At 46.2% G+C, this 16,304-nt stretch overlaps 1 protein-coding gene across 2 annotated transcripts in view; it reads right to left on the minus strand.

Moving 5' to 3' along the window:
• ITSN2 (intersectin 2) overlaps positions 1-16,304 on the minus strand; it is a 202,150-nt gene that overhangs the window by 4,002 nt on the left and 181,844 nt on the right. For both annotated transcript variants that reach the window (XM_037813289.1, XM_037813290.1), the window contains 7 exons: positions 13,643-13,749; positions 12,564-12,747; positions 5,347-5,445; positions 3,505-3,672; positions 2,809-3,024; positions 1,956-2,077; positions 1,196-1,278 (listed from right to left, as the gene is read on the minus strand). In XM_037813289.1, coding sequence (XP_037669217.1) covers positions 1,196-1,278; positions 1,956-2,077; positions 2,809-3,024; positions 3,505-3,672; positions 5,347-5,445; positions 12,564-12,747; positions 13,643-13,749 — 979 coding nt within the window. The remainder of the gene's footprint in view (positions 1-1,195; positions 1,279-1,955; positions 2,078-2,808; positions 3,025-3,504; positions 3,673-5,346; positions 5,446-12,563; positions 12,748-13,642; positions 13,750-16,304) is intronic.

Genomic DNA, 16,304 nt, shown 5'->3' on the forward strand with positions numbered 1-16,304 from the left:
ACCGAGAGCGGACTTGTAAAAAGAAAACTCCAGAAACTAAGAGGATGGTGGTGGAGGGAGAGACTAGACATGGGGGTCGGAGGGGGAGTCACTCAGGAGCCTCGTGCTACAGTCCCGGTGTGAGTCTGGTGGGTCTTAACTGGGCTATGGCCCGAGAAAGGAGAGGAGCAGGCAACTGCGATGCCGACAGCGGAGGATGCACGCAGCTTGGCAGCTGGCGGCGGAGGGGGTGAGGGGCTCAGGAAGCACTTTCAGTCTGGGCAGCCAAGGACAATACCGCCGCCCCCAGAGACTCGGGGAGGAGCTGGCTCCAGGATTATTAGTCTCCTCTGGAGAATGCTGACCTAAGCTGCCTGGAGGGTCTAGCAGGTGTGTGGGGAGCAGCTGCATGGAGAGCTGCGGGAGTGGAGCAGCCGCCCGGTGAGCATGGACCGGGATGAGCCGGGAGCCCAGGGTGGGAGAGCTTTCCAGCAAGGACAGAAGGTGTTCAGGCGAGGGAGGAAGACAAGCTGGGAAGGAAGGTGAAGAAAGAGGGGTTCGGGTGGTAGCAGGACCCCCAGGAGTGTCATGGAAGCCGGGGGAGGAGCAGGTGCGATGACCCGTCATCAGGTGCAGAGAGCGAGGAGGATGGAAACTGCGCCCGGCCGCTGGCCAGGTCACTGGTGGCATCTGAAGAGCCATTTTCCCAGAGTGACTGGGGAGGGCAAGTGGAGTGAAAGGCTGGGGAGGTGAGGAGGGGCGGGTGTGTGCTTAAGGTCGGGACAGGGCTGAGGGGGAGGTGGAGGGAGAGAAACGGTCCATAGGAGTGAAGTTTGATGGAGCAAACAGGACCAAGAGGAGGGGAGACTGGCCATGGACAGAGCTGCACCTTCCTGGAAACAGGTGAAGAATTTGTGGGGGCAGGAGGTGAGACTGAGGCTTTGCCACAGAGCAGGGAGGCCCTGGAGCTTGCACTGGATGCCATCCCCATTGCTTGGGGTTGGTGGGGGCTGCAGGGGGCCCATGGACGGGGTGGTGGGGAGGCCGAGCCCAGGGCTACAGGCTGCCCCTGCAGCAAGTCTACTCTCCCTACCCATCCTGTGCTCACCCCCAGCCGTGGGCCAGGCAGTGGCAGCACTGTGTGGGGCTGGGGCAGCGGGTGGTGGTGTGAGGACAAGAGCCTCCCACACCCAGGCCTTGCTGGTGGCCCCAGTACCTTGGTAGGCCTTCTCTCGTTTCTTCTTCTCAGTGTCAATGTACTGCTCAGATGCCGTTTTGATCTTCTGGACCCAGGCCGTCCTGGCAGAGGAGCAAAGTGCAGCCATGGGGCACCTTTCCCATCCTCCCCAGACACCTCACTCGTTGGCCCGGGAGCCCCAAAGCTTGGCACCTGCTTCCCTCTTTTGCTAACCTCGGCTTTATATCTTCCAGTCATAAACCTAAAGCTTGTTTGCTAATTGGGGATTTTCTAAGAACTTCTAAGGAAACCTCTTGACTGCTTATGTGCAGGGAGCTGGGGACACAGAGATGGATGATGCAGTTAACCACAAGAATGACAATTTGGCACGGCAGGTTCCATTATCCGAAGAACCGTGTGCATAGAGGAGGGGTGGCAGCCTCCTGGGGTTACTGTCCCAGAGGGAAGCAGGGGAGGCTGAGGCCCAGGCTGGCGGCCCGGGCGGGGGGTGGGAGAGGAGCTGCAGTGGCACAAGGAGGGAGTGACTGTGGCCTCATGGCCCGGGCAGCCCCGGGGAGTGTGGGGGCTGGCTCTGCCCTCTAGGAAGATGGTGAGCAAGTAGGGGTGCGAGGACAAACAAGCCTGGAAACATGGGCGGTGGCTGTTGGGTGGTATCTAAACCAGGGCTCATCACAGGCAACAGCTGAGAAGACAGAATTACTCGGATGTGGGCAGACTGGAGCTGATATCCAGGAGGTCCCTCAGACTTCCAGGCAGGTCGTGCACGGTGGGGACTGACCTCTCATTAATGTTGTCTGTTCGGAGGGTGTAGACCCGATCGATGTGAGAAATGTGGAAGACGGGCTCATCACTGGAAGGGTCTGTGGGCAGCTTCACCAGGACTTCATTCAGGAAAATGGGCTGCAAGAATCGGGGCCAAGACAGGCCATGAGAGGAGCCAGCCCACGCCCCTCATCCGCAGAGCGGAGATCTGCCGGCTCTGAAGGCTCTTATGGAGAAGTCGAGGAGGGTCTAGCTTCAAAGATCTTTTCATGGGGAAGAAGGAAACTGCCCCCATTTCATAAAAGGAAGCACCCAGGGTGGATTCGCTGTTGCTCACTGTGGACAGGAGCTCCAGGGGCCCGTCTGGCTGGCGAGCCGCGGTCTGTCCTCTGCACGCGGACACTTGGCCTCGGCCTCAGGCTCAGTGGACAAAGGCCTGATGTGCGTGTGGCCGGGGCGGGCCCTGCTCATGCTCGAGGTGCGGACTCTAAGACTGCGCCCTTTACTGCGGGATTGCCAGCCGCCTCTCCCCTCTCCCCGACACACGCACGCACACACGCACGCACACACACGGACGCACACACACGCATGCACACACACGCATGCACACAACTGCGTGCCAGGGATGAAGCCAGATTGCAGAGCTGGAATCCCCGCGGACCGCTATCAGAGGGCAGTGGAACCAGCCACGGGGGCTTCTCTTGGAGCGTGACAAGGAGCTGATGTTGCCGTCTGGCGGGTGCACGGCTCATCCGGAGCAGGTGAAGCGTCTCGAGAGGACAGGAAGGGCTCAGGCCGGGAGGGAGGCCCTTAGGGAAAAGGCAAAACCTTACCATGCCCCGATGCTGCGCCAGGAAGGAGACACTCACCGTTTTATACATTTTGAATTGAGCATTGGACTTAGAGCTGAAGAGTTTTTCGGGGCCCGAGGAGACCGCGAACTGCTTGACCATGTAGGTGAGAAGCAGGAAGTCATTGAAGAGGAATCCGAGAAGCTCCTTATTGCTCTTGGTCTTGTATAATTTCCCACTGTGCAAAAGCTTCCGGGGCCCCAGGCAGTTGGTGAGGGAGTTGAAAACAAGTTGCTTAAGTAGAGAAAGAAGTATCACTTTGTAAGTCCGGAGAGCGGAAGTCCCAGCACAACCCAGCCCAGCCTCGGTGTGGGGCCCAGCCTGGACCTGGGGCACTGAGGAGGAATCCCCACGTCGGGAATTCCCACACTGGGAATACGGCTGCAAGCCAGAGCCTTCTGCAGCCTTTACACAGAAGGCCCGTAGTTGGTAATTTCCTTAAAGATTTCAAACTGGACCAGTGAAATGGTTACTTATGCCCACAGAATACAGATTTTACTGGCTGGAATCAGAGGACTCAAAACCGAATGACCAACTTCCCTTTACAAGAAAGGAAGCAGATCCCCAAGAACAAGTGTCTTTAGGGGCAGGACGGTGAGTCCACCCGGGCTGAGCTGAGACGTAGGTTCCCACACCAGGGGAGGCCTTGACCCCACCCCCCCCACCCCAGTCCTGCCCTGGAAGCCTCCAACTGGGCCAGGCCCCGGGCCCCACCTCGGCGAGCCCTTCACACTGGACATGCGCCTGGATCCACTCCAGCCGGTCCGAGTTCTCCTTCTCCCGGACGCCCTCATTAACCTGGGAGCACAGCTCTTCCGCCCGCTCGAGGGCCAGCTTCAGGGAGGGATGGTCCACGTGGTTCTCTGCGGTGTTCTCCAGAATCTGGGGAAGAGTGGGGCACCATCACTTGGGGTGTAGTTTCTTTCACTCACCCACCCACCCAGCCTACCATTTGTCTGTCCACAAGGCACTGAGTGCTTACCATAAGCTAGGCGAACAGGGAAACAGGGAGGCGGGGACAGGTAGCAACAGGTGCGACAAGTGCTACGTAGAGCACCTGCCCTGAGACCTGCAGGTCTCTGGTTGCTCTTCAGCTGGCTCCAGGTAACTGGCCTTAATCATAGGTCACCTCTGTACTTCTTCCCCCGCATTTAAGGAAAACCTACCACTACAAACTGGCTGCAATTTTGATAACTGGTTTAACTTGTTGAGTAGCAATGGTTCATACAATTCTGGGGAGTCACTGATGGGTTTTGAAAAATCTGTTGAAGGCAATGAATCTCCTGCCTCGGGAAAAATACAATAAAATTATAGCATCAGCATGTAGGAAAATGCATTTAGTTCATTCTGCAGTGACGCAACAAATGGAAATGCAGAGGCCCGAGGAAAACCTGGCGCAGTCCCTCCGGAAATTAGCCGGTCCTCCACAGGCAGCTGCCACCCAGACCACTGCCGCCGGCACTGCCGGCCCACAGGCCTCTCCCTACAATTTCAAAACCCAAAAATGGTTCAGAAAGCCGAAAGTGTCAGTACTCGCTTGTTGACAAACCTAATTTGAACTGAAGCTATAATATTTATTTTACTTACAGTCAATGTTCATTTATTTTGCTGTAGAAAGATTAATGTGTTTGATTATGGGTGTTGCCCCAGGCTCTGTTGTGGGTGTTGTATAATATATAGTATTGAGTTATAGTCTGAATTCTGAAACACAGTTGGCCCAGAAGATTTCAGATACGGAACTGTGGACCTGTGTTGATAGGTGGGTTTGGTATAACATGGTGTAAGTCTATATTGACTTCAAGGTCCAGGAATAATCAATAAAAGCAACAGTCCCATATTATTTCTACTATTTTTCTGTGTAAGGAGATCGAAATTCTACCAATCATTATTGGTAGAATAATCTTTTTGTAAAGTCTGCCTTCTCCTTAGAAAGCATATTGGCTCAAGAGACCCACATTGCTTCCATCAAAAAGGCAGACAGACGGAATTTCAGAAGGAATGTCTAGGCAGCAAGTTGAGGTGGGGTATGGGTAGGGGACGATGATGGGCTGTTCAGCACCTGCTGCACTGGAGACCCTGGGACACATAGAGAGGTGTTCAGTTGGGGGCTGAATTTATCTCAGAAGAAAGGCAGGATTATGCTAATGGTGATTCCACCTTATCTCTGGGATCAAGACCCACTCCAGGATGGTGGTCTAGAGGGCCTTTACCCTACCTACAAAAACATACAAATGACTCCAGGCCCAGAGGAGTTTCCTGGAAAGGAGGAAGACAGGTCACCCAAGGGACACTGGATGACTCATTTCTTTGCCACTGCCAGGCTTCAGCCCTTTAGAGCACAAGTACATGTGTGTACACAGGTGCTCATGCACACACATGTGCACACATGCACACACATATGGATGCCTGGTCCATCAGCCAGTGGGATCCCTTCTGCAGAGTCACATCACGTGGCTGGGTGGGGGGCTGGCACACCTGGAGGCTCCCTCAGTTTAGCCTCTGAGCCCCACAGGTCCTCTTGGGAGGCAGGCACGGCCGCCCGGCCCGAGCACTCACGCTTCTGATGAGCAGCGGGTAGCGGGTGATCCTCTGCATGGGCTTCAGCAGGAAGCTGGACAGTGGCATGCCTTTACAGCGGGGGTTGGACGCCAGCTTCTGCAAAATAAAGGGGGGCTCATAAGGAAACAACATACCCAACGGAAACAAGGCAAACAGTGGCCATCCTCCTGATATTGACTCCTTTTTAGATGTCTAACTCCTTTTAGTAACTCGGGACCAAAAATGACATGTGTCACGGGGACAGCAGGAGCACCTCACTCATGCCCCCAGCTGGGAGGTGCTCCCAGGGCTGGCGCAGCCACTCGCTCCGGCCAGCTGCCCAGCCCAGCCACCTTCCAGACACACTCACCACCGTCTTCTCCTCTACCCAGTCTTTTATTTTTTTAAAAAAAACAATTTATTTTTAATTGTGGTAAAATAGACATACCATAAAAATACCATACAATTGTTTTAAGTGGACGATTCTTTGTTATTATGTACACTGACAGTATGTGTAATGTTCCTTGCTATCTATTTCCACGCTCTTTTCATCATCCCAAACCAAAACTCAGACTCATTTAGCAATCATTTCCCATTCCCCAGCTCTGGCCATCCCTGGCAACCACTATTCTGCTTTCTGTACCTATGAACTTACTTCTTCTATTTCATATTAGAGTAATGATACAATAATTGTCCTTTTGTGTTTGGCTTATTTCACTCAACATGAAGGCTTAAGGTTCATCCATGTTGTCACAGGCATTAGAACTTCACTACTTTTCCCAGCCACATAATAGTCCATCATATGGATATACCACATTTTGCTTATCCACTCATCTGCTGATGGACACTTGGGCTGCTTCTACATTTTGGCAGTTGTGAATAATGCTGTGATGAACAGTGGTGTACAAATATCTGTCCAAGTCCCTGCTTTCAATTCTTTTGGCTATATACTTAAGAGTGGAATTGCTGGATCAGACGGTAAGTTAATGTTTAACTTTCTGAAGAACTACTACAGTGTTTTCTGCAGTGACTGCACCATTTTACATTCCCACCAACTATATACAAGGGTTCGTATTTCTCCATATTCTTGCCAACATGTGTCATTTTCTGTTTTTAAAATAACAGCCATCCTAGTGGATGTGAACTGGGTATCTCATTGTCATTTTAATTTGCATTTCTCTAATGGCTAATGATGTTGAGCATCTTTTCATATACTCATTGACCATCTGAATATCTTTTTTGAGAAATGTCTATTCAAATCCTTGGTCCATTTTTTAATTGGGTTGTTTGTCCTTTTTGTGGTTGAGTTATAAGAGTTCTTTATATATTCTGGTTATTAAATCTTTATCAGATATGCTTTCCAATTATTTTCTTCCACTCTATAGGTTGTATTTTCATTTTCTTGATAACGTCCTTTGATGCACAAAGTTTTTAATTTTGATGAAGTCTATTTCTTCTATTCTTTCTTTTGTGGCTTGTACTTTTGGTGTAAAATCTAAAACTCAATTGCCTACTACAAGATCCTGAAGATATTTCCCTATGTTTTCTCGTAAGACTTTTATAGTTCTGATATTTAAGTCACTGTTCCATTTTTAATTAATTTTTGTATATGATGAGAGGTAGGGGTCCACTTTCATTCTTTTGGATTTCTAGTTGTCCCAGCACCATTTGTTGAAGAGACTATTCTTTCCCCATTGGAGGGACTTGGTACCCTTGTTGAAAATCAGCCGGCCAGAGATGCGTGGATTTATCTCTTGACTCTCAATTCTATTCCATTGGTCTATATGTCTATCTATATGCCAGTACCATACTGTTTTAATTACTGTAGCTTTGTAGTAAGTTTTGAAATCAGGAAATACTCTGTTCTTTTTCAAGATTGTTTTGGCTATTCAAGGCTCCTTGCAGTTCCATATGAATGTGAGGATCAACTTTTCTATTTCTGCAAAAAGGCTGCTGGAATTTTGATAGAGACTGGATTGAATTTGTAGACTGCTTTAGGCAGTATTGACATCTTAATAATATTAAGTCTTCCAATTCATGAACACAGGATGTCTTTCCATTTATTTATGTCTTTAATTTCTTTCAGCAATGTTTTATAGTTTTCAGTGTACAAGTCTTTCACCTCCTTGAAAGACTTTATTCCTAGCTATTTTATTCTTTTAGATGCCATTGTAAATGGAATTGTTTTCTTGATTTCTTTTTCAGATTGTTCACTACTGGTATATAGAAACCCAACTGATTTGGGGGTGATTATCTTGTACCCCGCAACTTTGCTGAATTCATTTATTATTCTAGTAACTTTCTTGTGGATTCTTTTGCAATTTTCTATATAGGATCATGTCATCTGCAAACAGAGACAATCTTACTTCCTCTTTTCCAATTTGGATTTTTATTTCTTTTTCTTGCCTAAGTGCTCTGGCCAGAACTTCCAGTACAATGTTGAAAAACAGTGGTGACAGTAGGCACTCTTGTCTTGTTCCTGACCACAGGGGGAAGTTTTGGCCATTATTTCTTCAAGTACTTTTTCTGCCCCTTTCTCTCTCTCTTGCCCTTCTGGGACTCCAGTGATGTGTATGTTGGTATGCTTGATGTGTCCCGCAGGTCCCTCAGTCTCTGTTCATTTTTCTTAATTATTTTTTTTTTTTTGCTCCTCACACTGGGTAATCTTATGGTCTGTCCTTTAGATTTGCCAATCCTTTCTTCTGCCTGTTCAAATCTGCTGTTGAACCTATTCCTCAAATGAGTTTTTCATTTCAATTACTGTATTTTACAGCTCCAAAATTTGTTTGGTTCCTTTTTATAATTTCCATATTTTTATTTTGTCCAGACAATGTTTTCCTAATTTCGTTTAGTTCTTTGCATATGGATTCCTTTAGCTCACTGAAAATATTTTAGATAGTTGATTTAAAGTCTTTGAATGAGAGTTCTAATGTATGAACTACCTAAGGGATGGTTTCCGTAAAATTCTTTTTTTCCTGTGAATGGGCCATACTTTCCTGTTCCTTCATGTGTTTTGTAATTTTTTGTTGAGAACGGGACATTCTGAATTTTATGTTGTTATAACTCTGGGAATCTAGTTGTCCCATTCCTCTGGGATTGCTAGATCTTGTTGTTTTTGCTATTGCTTAGGGCTGGAGCCATCAATCTGGAACTTTTCCAAACTAGATTTGCTCCCAAACAGGGAATGGAAAGAGAAAAGAAGAAAAAAGGTACACCTCTTTAAGACTCCTCCGAGACTTTTACCCGAGGGGGGTTAGAACAATGCCTCCCTCAAAGCCGCACCCCCCTGAAATCTCAAGCAGCTGATCAAAAGCAGTGATCAGCTGTCAGACCACACACACCTCTGGATTTTAGAGGAGTAGCTCCTTATAGCCTACCCTGGCATCAGCAAGCTGCACCAGGAACCTGAGCTGCAGTCTCCACTGCTGCCTGCTATGCATCAGGGGATGGGGATGGTAGCCACTGCATGAAGGGTCACATCTGCCGATAATTCAATTTACCAGCCATTACCTCCAGCTCCTCTCTGGATGCTGCACAGTGTACCACTAGACTCCAGAGTTTCAAAATGGTTGGTTCAGACAGTTTCTGCCAGTTCAATAGTTGTTTTGGTGGAGAGACTGATTCCTACTCTACCCACTATTAACCGTAAGTGCTGCCCAAGATTTCCTGCTGTTGAGTCTCAGTGTCTTTAATCCAGAGCCTCTGGGGAACTCTAGACTTGCCATTTTACTCTCCTTCTTACCTGGATGTCCCAAAGGCACCTCCATCTCAACCTCAACAAAAATGAACTCCTCGTTTTCCCTTATAAAGCCTAGCTTTTCTGCCTCCATCTCTGAGTTGGTAGCACCCCCTGCACCCTCCTACTCCCCACCTACTCCCCCACACACCTAGAAGTCTTCATTGACTCCAATCTCACTGTCTCCTAAATTGCCCTTGACTTCCCCACCTCCGAGTCCCCATTATCCATACTTTATTAGTAACGATCGCCAACATTCATTGGGCACCTACTGTGTGCCAGGCAATGAATGTATTAGTCTTTGCTCATACTGTTCCTCCTGCTCTTTCTTCACTTGGCTAATTCATACTCTTCTCTGAAGACTCAGGTTATGCTTCCCCTTCTCAGATCTCCCCTCCTTGATGCCTTCCCTCCCTTTCAGGGATCCTTTTCTGTGCTCCCATAAACATCCATGTCTGCCTTTGTCATACCACATGTGGACTGGGTAGTACAGGTAGAAGTATCATGGTTTAGGTTTCTCTATCCCATACCAGGTTGTTAACTCCGTGAGACCAAGGACACAATTATTTGCGTCTTTCCTACACAGTACCTGAATAGAGTGGCTAGTAGTCTGGAGTGATCATTTTCAATGATTGAAAAATACATTTACTATAATTTACCTAAATCATCTCCCACTGTTGCATATTAAAATTGTCCTTTCCTTTGGTTTAATATAGATATCTATATCTAATAAATGTTGTTATAACAAATGTCATCATGCCTTTTATTTCCGTATTTCCTGAGTCATTCTTTTTAAGTCATCTTTTGGGAAACAGCTTATTGTTAGGTTTTGCTTTTTAATGTAACCAACACTACACTTTTGATTATAAGACTATAAATATTTCTATTTATTTTTACTATTGTTATAATTGTGATGACATTTGACATCCTACTTGCATTCTTATTGTTATTGCTATTTGGATAAAGTTTTTAATTTTTAAATCTTTTACTCTGCTTTAGAAGGTATGTCCTATTGTTAATTCTACTATTGATTATATAAAAATATTCACATGCACTCACAATTCTACATTGATCTAATTATTCAGATTCATGTTTATTTATTATTTCTATGAAGTTGGATTCTATGTTTTTTATAGTTCCTTTCTTTAATCCTCTGCCTTTCACCCCTATCACCAATTGAAGGGTTCTGTCTTCAGTGCCTCAGATTGAACCACTTTTTGCATCTACGAATAAGCAGAAGGAAAATAAATATCACTAGCATTTATTAAATGTTTACTAGGTGCCAGTCTCTGTGCTCAAGTACTTTAAATGTATTATCTGCTTATCTCCAGTTTACAGAATGAAGGACACACAGTTAGCTGGGGTACAGCTGGGACTACAACCCAGGGGTCCTTCTCTGGAGCCTCTCGCATTCTAAGCGTGATATTAGAACACACTTAACATGTGTAGTAGACATGACATGCCTCTAGGATAAGCCTAGTTGGTTACGATAGACCCCTTTTAATGTAATGTTTAATTTTATTCACTGTTATTTTAATTAAGATTTTAACAACTATGTTTATAAAAGATATTAGATTATAACTTAAGACAACTCTTTTTATTGAGCTGAAATTCACATAACATTAAAACCAACCATTTTAAAGTGAACAATTCAGTGGCTTTTAGTACATTCGTGACGTTGTGCAACCACCACTTCTATCTGGTTCTAAAACATTTTCATCGCCCTGAAAGGAAACCCCATACCCATTAAGCAGTTCCTTCCCCAAATTGTCACCCCCAGGCCCTGCATCCCCTGATCTGCATTCTGTCTATGGATTTACCGTATTCTGGATATTTGGGTGATAACTTCTTTCAGTTTTGCAATTAAGCACAAAAACAAAAACGGGTCTTGGGGTCAGGACCATTTTGCCTTGTAGAATGAACTATGCAGCTTTCTATTTTTCTGTGATCTGTAACAATTTATATCATATGGAATAACCTACTTCTTTATGCTTGGAAAGAATCTGCCATTAAATCCACCAAGTGAACCCAGCTCCTCTTTGGAGGTAATTTTGTCAAATTTTTCCTTGGTTAACAGTGTCTTCAGACTTTCTATTCTTATTGAGGCAGTTTTCAAATTTATTAGCATACACTTTTGAATTATATACCCTTGTCATCTAAGAAATATGTTTACATCTGTTATTTTTTCTTTTCTATTAGATTTATTAGAGTTCTATTTTATCAGTTCTTTTCAATGTACCAGTTCTTGAATATTTTGATGCCAATTACTTTTTTTATTTTTTATTTTTAAAAAAAAAATTTTCTTGATCAAAAGGAGTTTTATTGTCCAGCCGTATGCAGGCAGGCTGAAGCGCAGGATGGAGACAGCCCTGAGCCAAGGGAACAGTCGGGCTTATAAAGGACAGTTGGATCCCATTACTTTTATTTTTAGACTCTCTTTTGCTTTCATCTTTATTACTTCTTCCATTTTTCAGTTGGGATTTTTGTCCTCTGTCTGAACATCTTATATTTTAAGTTCAATTATTTCTTTCATTCTTTTTTGATAATGTAAATATTAAAGTCATGCATTCAGATACCATTGAGGCTGTATAACAGACCCTGATATGCAGTATTTCTTGAATAAACAGTAAGAACTGTAAAAAAAAGGGAAGGAAACAGATTTTATACTCATTCCCTCACCATTTAACACTTGCAGTAATAATTTCTACTACTGAATGACAGCAAAGAAAATGCCTTCTCAAAATGTGACGTTCTATTATAACAAGCAGTTGTGTGAAGCTTGTTGCTGTACTACCTAAAGGATATCGTTGATTATTAAGAATGATGATATTCATTATATTATTTATAGACTCCTCTTTCTGAATATAGTTACAGTTTTACTTTTTACCAACTACTTGTTTTTAATTTATGGAACCAATCATTTCCTCTTCTCCTTGGTTTCTGGAAAGAATTCATGACATTTCATGGCACTTTCTAGAATATGTTTAGCATCACCAGGTAAGTGTTTTATGTATTATTCTGTTTCTGGTTGACATCATTTCTTTCCTACTCTCCTATTCTCATTTCCTTTGTCCCACTTCATTCATCTGCTTATTTGAAATTTTATTTTATCTAGTTGTATTTTATACACTTATGGAAGCTATTTTATATGCTTTCTGGAATAAGATGGGTATAAAATAAATACAATTTACAAAATGAAGAAAGTGACATTCTGGATGTTTCTTTGGGAGTCTCAAGTAGCTGATTTAAGTAAGTATGCTTAAAAAAATACTCTGTTGTTAGATGGAGCAAAAGCATGGTCCCAGAGCCAGGAACCAGCAGGTCACCTAAAAGGCAACACAAAGTAACCGACTTTGTTTCCTTTGGAACCTGCTGGAGACACCTTCTCCACTGCTGAGATTCCCTGCTGTGCTGGTAGGCCCCCTGCCTCCAGGCTCAGAAAGGGGCAGGCATGCCTGCTCTCCCCACAAAGCTATCGCAAGGCCTCAAATAGAGTTACCTTTAAGAAGTCTTTGAAATCTGTGTCTTCATCTGTCTTCTGCTGTAACAGAGCTGCTCCATTAAGCTGACAGCTGCAGAAGCGGACGTAAGCCTGCATGTGGGAGAGCTCGGCCGCCAGGATGTCCCCAATCATCTGCACGGGCATCTTCTCACCCCCAGTCTTCTTCCGGACCCGCAAGGCCCTGCAGGCAACATACTCTCTCACTCTGCTTCTACGTGAGCATTCTTGGGAGATGAAGTACAGAATACCCTGGAAGACTAATGGGAATGATAACCAAGGAGCTACCTGAAACCCTCTGGCACCAGGAGGGAAAGGCCAGAAGGAAGAGGTAGGCAGCTTGGGCATAAAGCTCTGCTGGCCACACCAAGCCCAGTCCAACGTTAGCAAAGAGCAAGAAAATGAGGTCTATAAACTTGGGTGTTTCTAGGCCCTTGGAAATGTTTTGGCTTCACATTAGTTTCTTAAGCAAAGCTGCTTTTGAAAAATTCTAACTTGTTCTCAGCTGAACCAAGAAGAGAGAAAATGTCCACACTCTGCTGGGGCAAGAGGGGAGTGGAGCCTGCGAGGCCGGTGAGGAGGCAGAGGAGGGCAGGCTGAGTGCCAGGACAGGGCAGAGATCCTGGGGAGCTGGGACTGCCGGGGCCCTTCCCCCAGAGTCTGGAAAATCACCCAGGGAAGCAGAATTTCACATGGGGACTTAGAAGACTGCCAAACCAGCCAGTTATGTCTGGGCCAGGAATTGAGGCTTTTCTTCTGACTCTAACTGCCCTGGACCAAATTAAAGTACATTTTATATTTTAGAATACTACGCTGATATGTTGTTTCTTTAATGATTTGGTTTTTTTCTATGTCTGTGTTCAAAGTCTTTCTTTATTATATTTCTTTACTTTCTTTGATCATTATGTATTTTATAGCTACAAGGCTGTAAAATGAAAATCAAATAATAAGCCCGAGGGAGCAGGAAACAGTTGAAGGTTCCTTTGCCCTGGCTCCCTCCCAAGTTAGGTGTGAAAGTCTCGGGTCTGGACCTGGGGGTCTCTGCTGCAATGACAGATGACGCTCAGCTCACGACTTACTTCAGCAGCTTTGTGTTAGACATGATGAGCTCTTTCCAGTTAACAAAGATCCAGGCCATTTCCCCTTCAGTGAGGAAGCCTGACTCCGCCATCCGTTTCTGAAAAACCTAAATTCAAAACCCAAAAGAAATAAGTTAGGTTAAGTGGGAATATACAGCCTACACTTGTTCTAAGTCAAACAATATCTTCCTACATTAAAATTAATAGGACCATGGCATTTCGAAAGAAACATATTTACGGTCGTAATATTTCAACCTGCATCGTTTCCCTGTGTTTTGCTCTCTGGGCTCCTACCAGGATTGAGGGACTCTGAGGACTGACCCCAGCACTGCCCTCAGTGGGTGGAGATCCTCGTTGCCGGTCTCACAGGGGTGCCATGGGACTGAATAAAGCCGTGGGCGGGAGGGGTCCACACACCGCAGGGCTTGCAGACTCGAGGCTGCGTGACTGTTGTCTGGTTGAGCACCTCCGAGTTCAGAACAGCCTAAACTTTCTGGGAAGTTCAGCAGGAGAACCAGTGATGAGTTATGCTACCCCCAAGATGGGCCAAGCAGATCGGATTTCGGAAGGTCGGCTGACAGCAGAGAAGAGATAACAGCCTGCCCCTGCCTCCCTTAGCGCTCAGGCCTTCACAAAGCACGGGCATGTACGCGTGTGCATGTGTGCATGGGTGTGCGTGCGTGCGTGTGCTCAGGTAACTTCACGGGCAGCGTAGGGGAAGCTGCGTCAGGGATTATTATACCCAACTGACCCATGAAGAAACAAAGGCTCAGAGAGTGACCTGATCAAGGTTACAAAGCTAGAATGTAGAGGAGCCAGAACTGAAACGCAAGTCTTTATGATTCCAAGTCCAAGTTTCCACTACACAACTAGGACTCCTAGGGCATGGCTTAAAAGCCTGAGGAAACAGTGAAGTTATCTGAGGTAACCCTTCTCATATGTGACCATGTCTTTCTTTATTAAACTCGTTCAAAGGCTCCTCGTTGGCTGGGAGATAAAATGCAAACTCCACGAGGTTTGTGAGGCCGTGTGATCCGTCCCGGCCGCCCTCACCAGCCTCATTCTCCAGCCACGCCAGACTTGGGGGTCCATAACTCCCCTTCCTTTGCATCTCTCTTTCCTCTTCCTGGCTTAGAAAACTCATTCTTGTGCTTCAAGCCTCGGGGAAGCATAGCTGGGGAAGTCCTTTTCCTGCATGGCCGTGGTGGTCCCTGCCTTTAGGTTCAGCCTCTTCCCAGCCCTCCCCTCACTGGACCCTAACTGTCGGTTTCTCCACCAAGACTGCAAACGCTTGGAGGACAAGAACTTGCTCTTTTCTCTCTTCCCCCACTGCCTAGGATAGTGCCTTGAACCTAGGAGTGTTTCAGTGATTGTTTACTGAGTTTAACGTGGATTCAAAGAAGAATTCAGGTAAAAGTGAAATGAACTGGATATTCTCTACAGTTCCAAAATCAGTCTTAAGCCATCGGGACACTTCCGTGAGAATGTGCCCCGGGAAGACAGTCAGATTTGCTATCTGGCTGCTTCTGAAGGATCAGGAAAGCATTGGGTTGTCTGTTTTTTCCATTCATTGACAAATTTCTGTTACTTCGCTGATTCCTAGACCATTTACCTGCTCTATGCGGCGGTCTGTGAGGAAAGCAGAAGTACCCATCCACAGGAACAGCAATGCAAATGCCTCACAGTGTCCGACGCTTTCATCCTGAACCCGATCCCGACATGACTCCCTGCCCCTCAGAGCACCGCCGGAGGCAGGCAGAGTGGGGATGACCAGGGGGTAGGTGACTGTGAGGGAGGCAGGCAGTGGGTGGTGGTGATGTCGGGGTGATACCCAAGCCTCATCTCCTTCTGTGCTAGCGAAAGAGATACCTCCACATCCGCTTATCATCCCTTAGGGATGTAATCTAACCGGCTGCAGGGCTGACTACTTGCAGGGGGTTAATATGACAGCTGGGCGTGTCACTAGTCCGTCTGTCCTGGTCAGAGAAGTGCAGACACAACCACACCTCATTCATTCAGTACTTCTGGGGTGGCCTAAGAAGGGCTGGGCTACGTTTTGGGGCTGCAGACTGCAGGACACACAGTGCCTGTTCTCAAGGATCCCTAGTTTCAGGGGAAGACAGACATCACCAGCCAAGGACTGCATTGTCGCTACATGGGAGAGAAACAAGTGTTCCGGGTCTGATGTCCTTGGCCTGCACTTGGGGTGGAGAATGAATTGAGGGCAGGGCTTGTGGGAGGCTGTGGCCTCTGCTCTAGGCTGCTATCAAGGTTGTGGCCAGGTACACGCTGTCCCCACTTGGCCTGTGTGGGCACAGCCATTCTCATCTGAGGGCCTTGACACATTTCACGGGAACTAAGAGCCTTCGATACAAACGTATAAAGTCATATTTTGTGCACTCAAACAGAAATCATCTAAGGTTCTTCTCTAACGGAGACACTGTCATCATTAAAAGGCAGAGACATAAGCAAATAGCCAGTACCCAACACGTGGGAAATATCTTAGAACATGCTCCTCTTTTGGCTTTTCCAAATTGATGCAAACATTAGGTGGACACTTCCACTGCCTCATAATCCCAATATCCTTCACAATTCCAGTATCAAAGTTTATAAACATGACAGCTATCAAAAAAGCAGTGTAAAGAGAGTGAGATTTGGGCAA

The sequence above is a fragment of the Choloepus didactylus genome, chromosome 20, assembly GCF_015220235.1.
Source record: "Choloepus didactylus isolate mChoDid1 chromosome 20, mChoDid1.pri, whole genome shotgun sequence".
Lineage (NCBI taxonomy): Eukaryota > Metazoa > Chordata > Mammalia > Pilosa > Megalonychidae > Choloepus > Choloepus didactylus.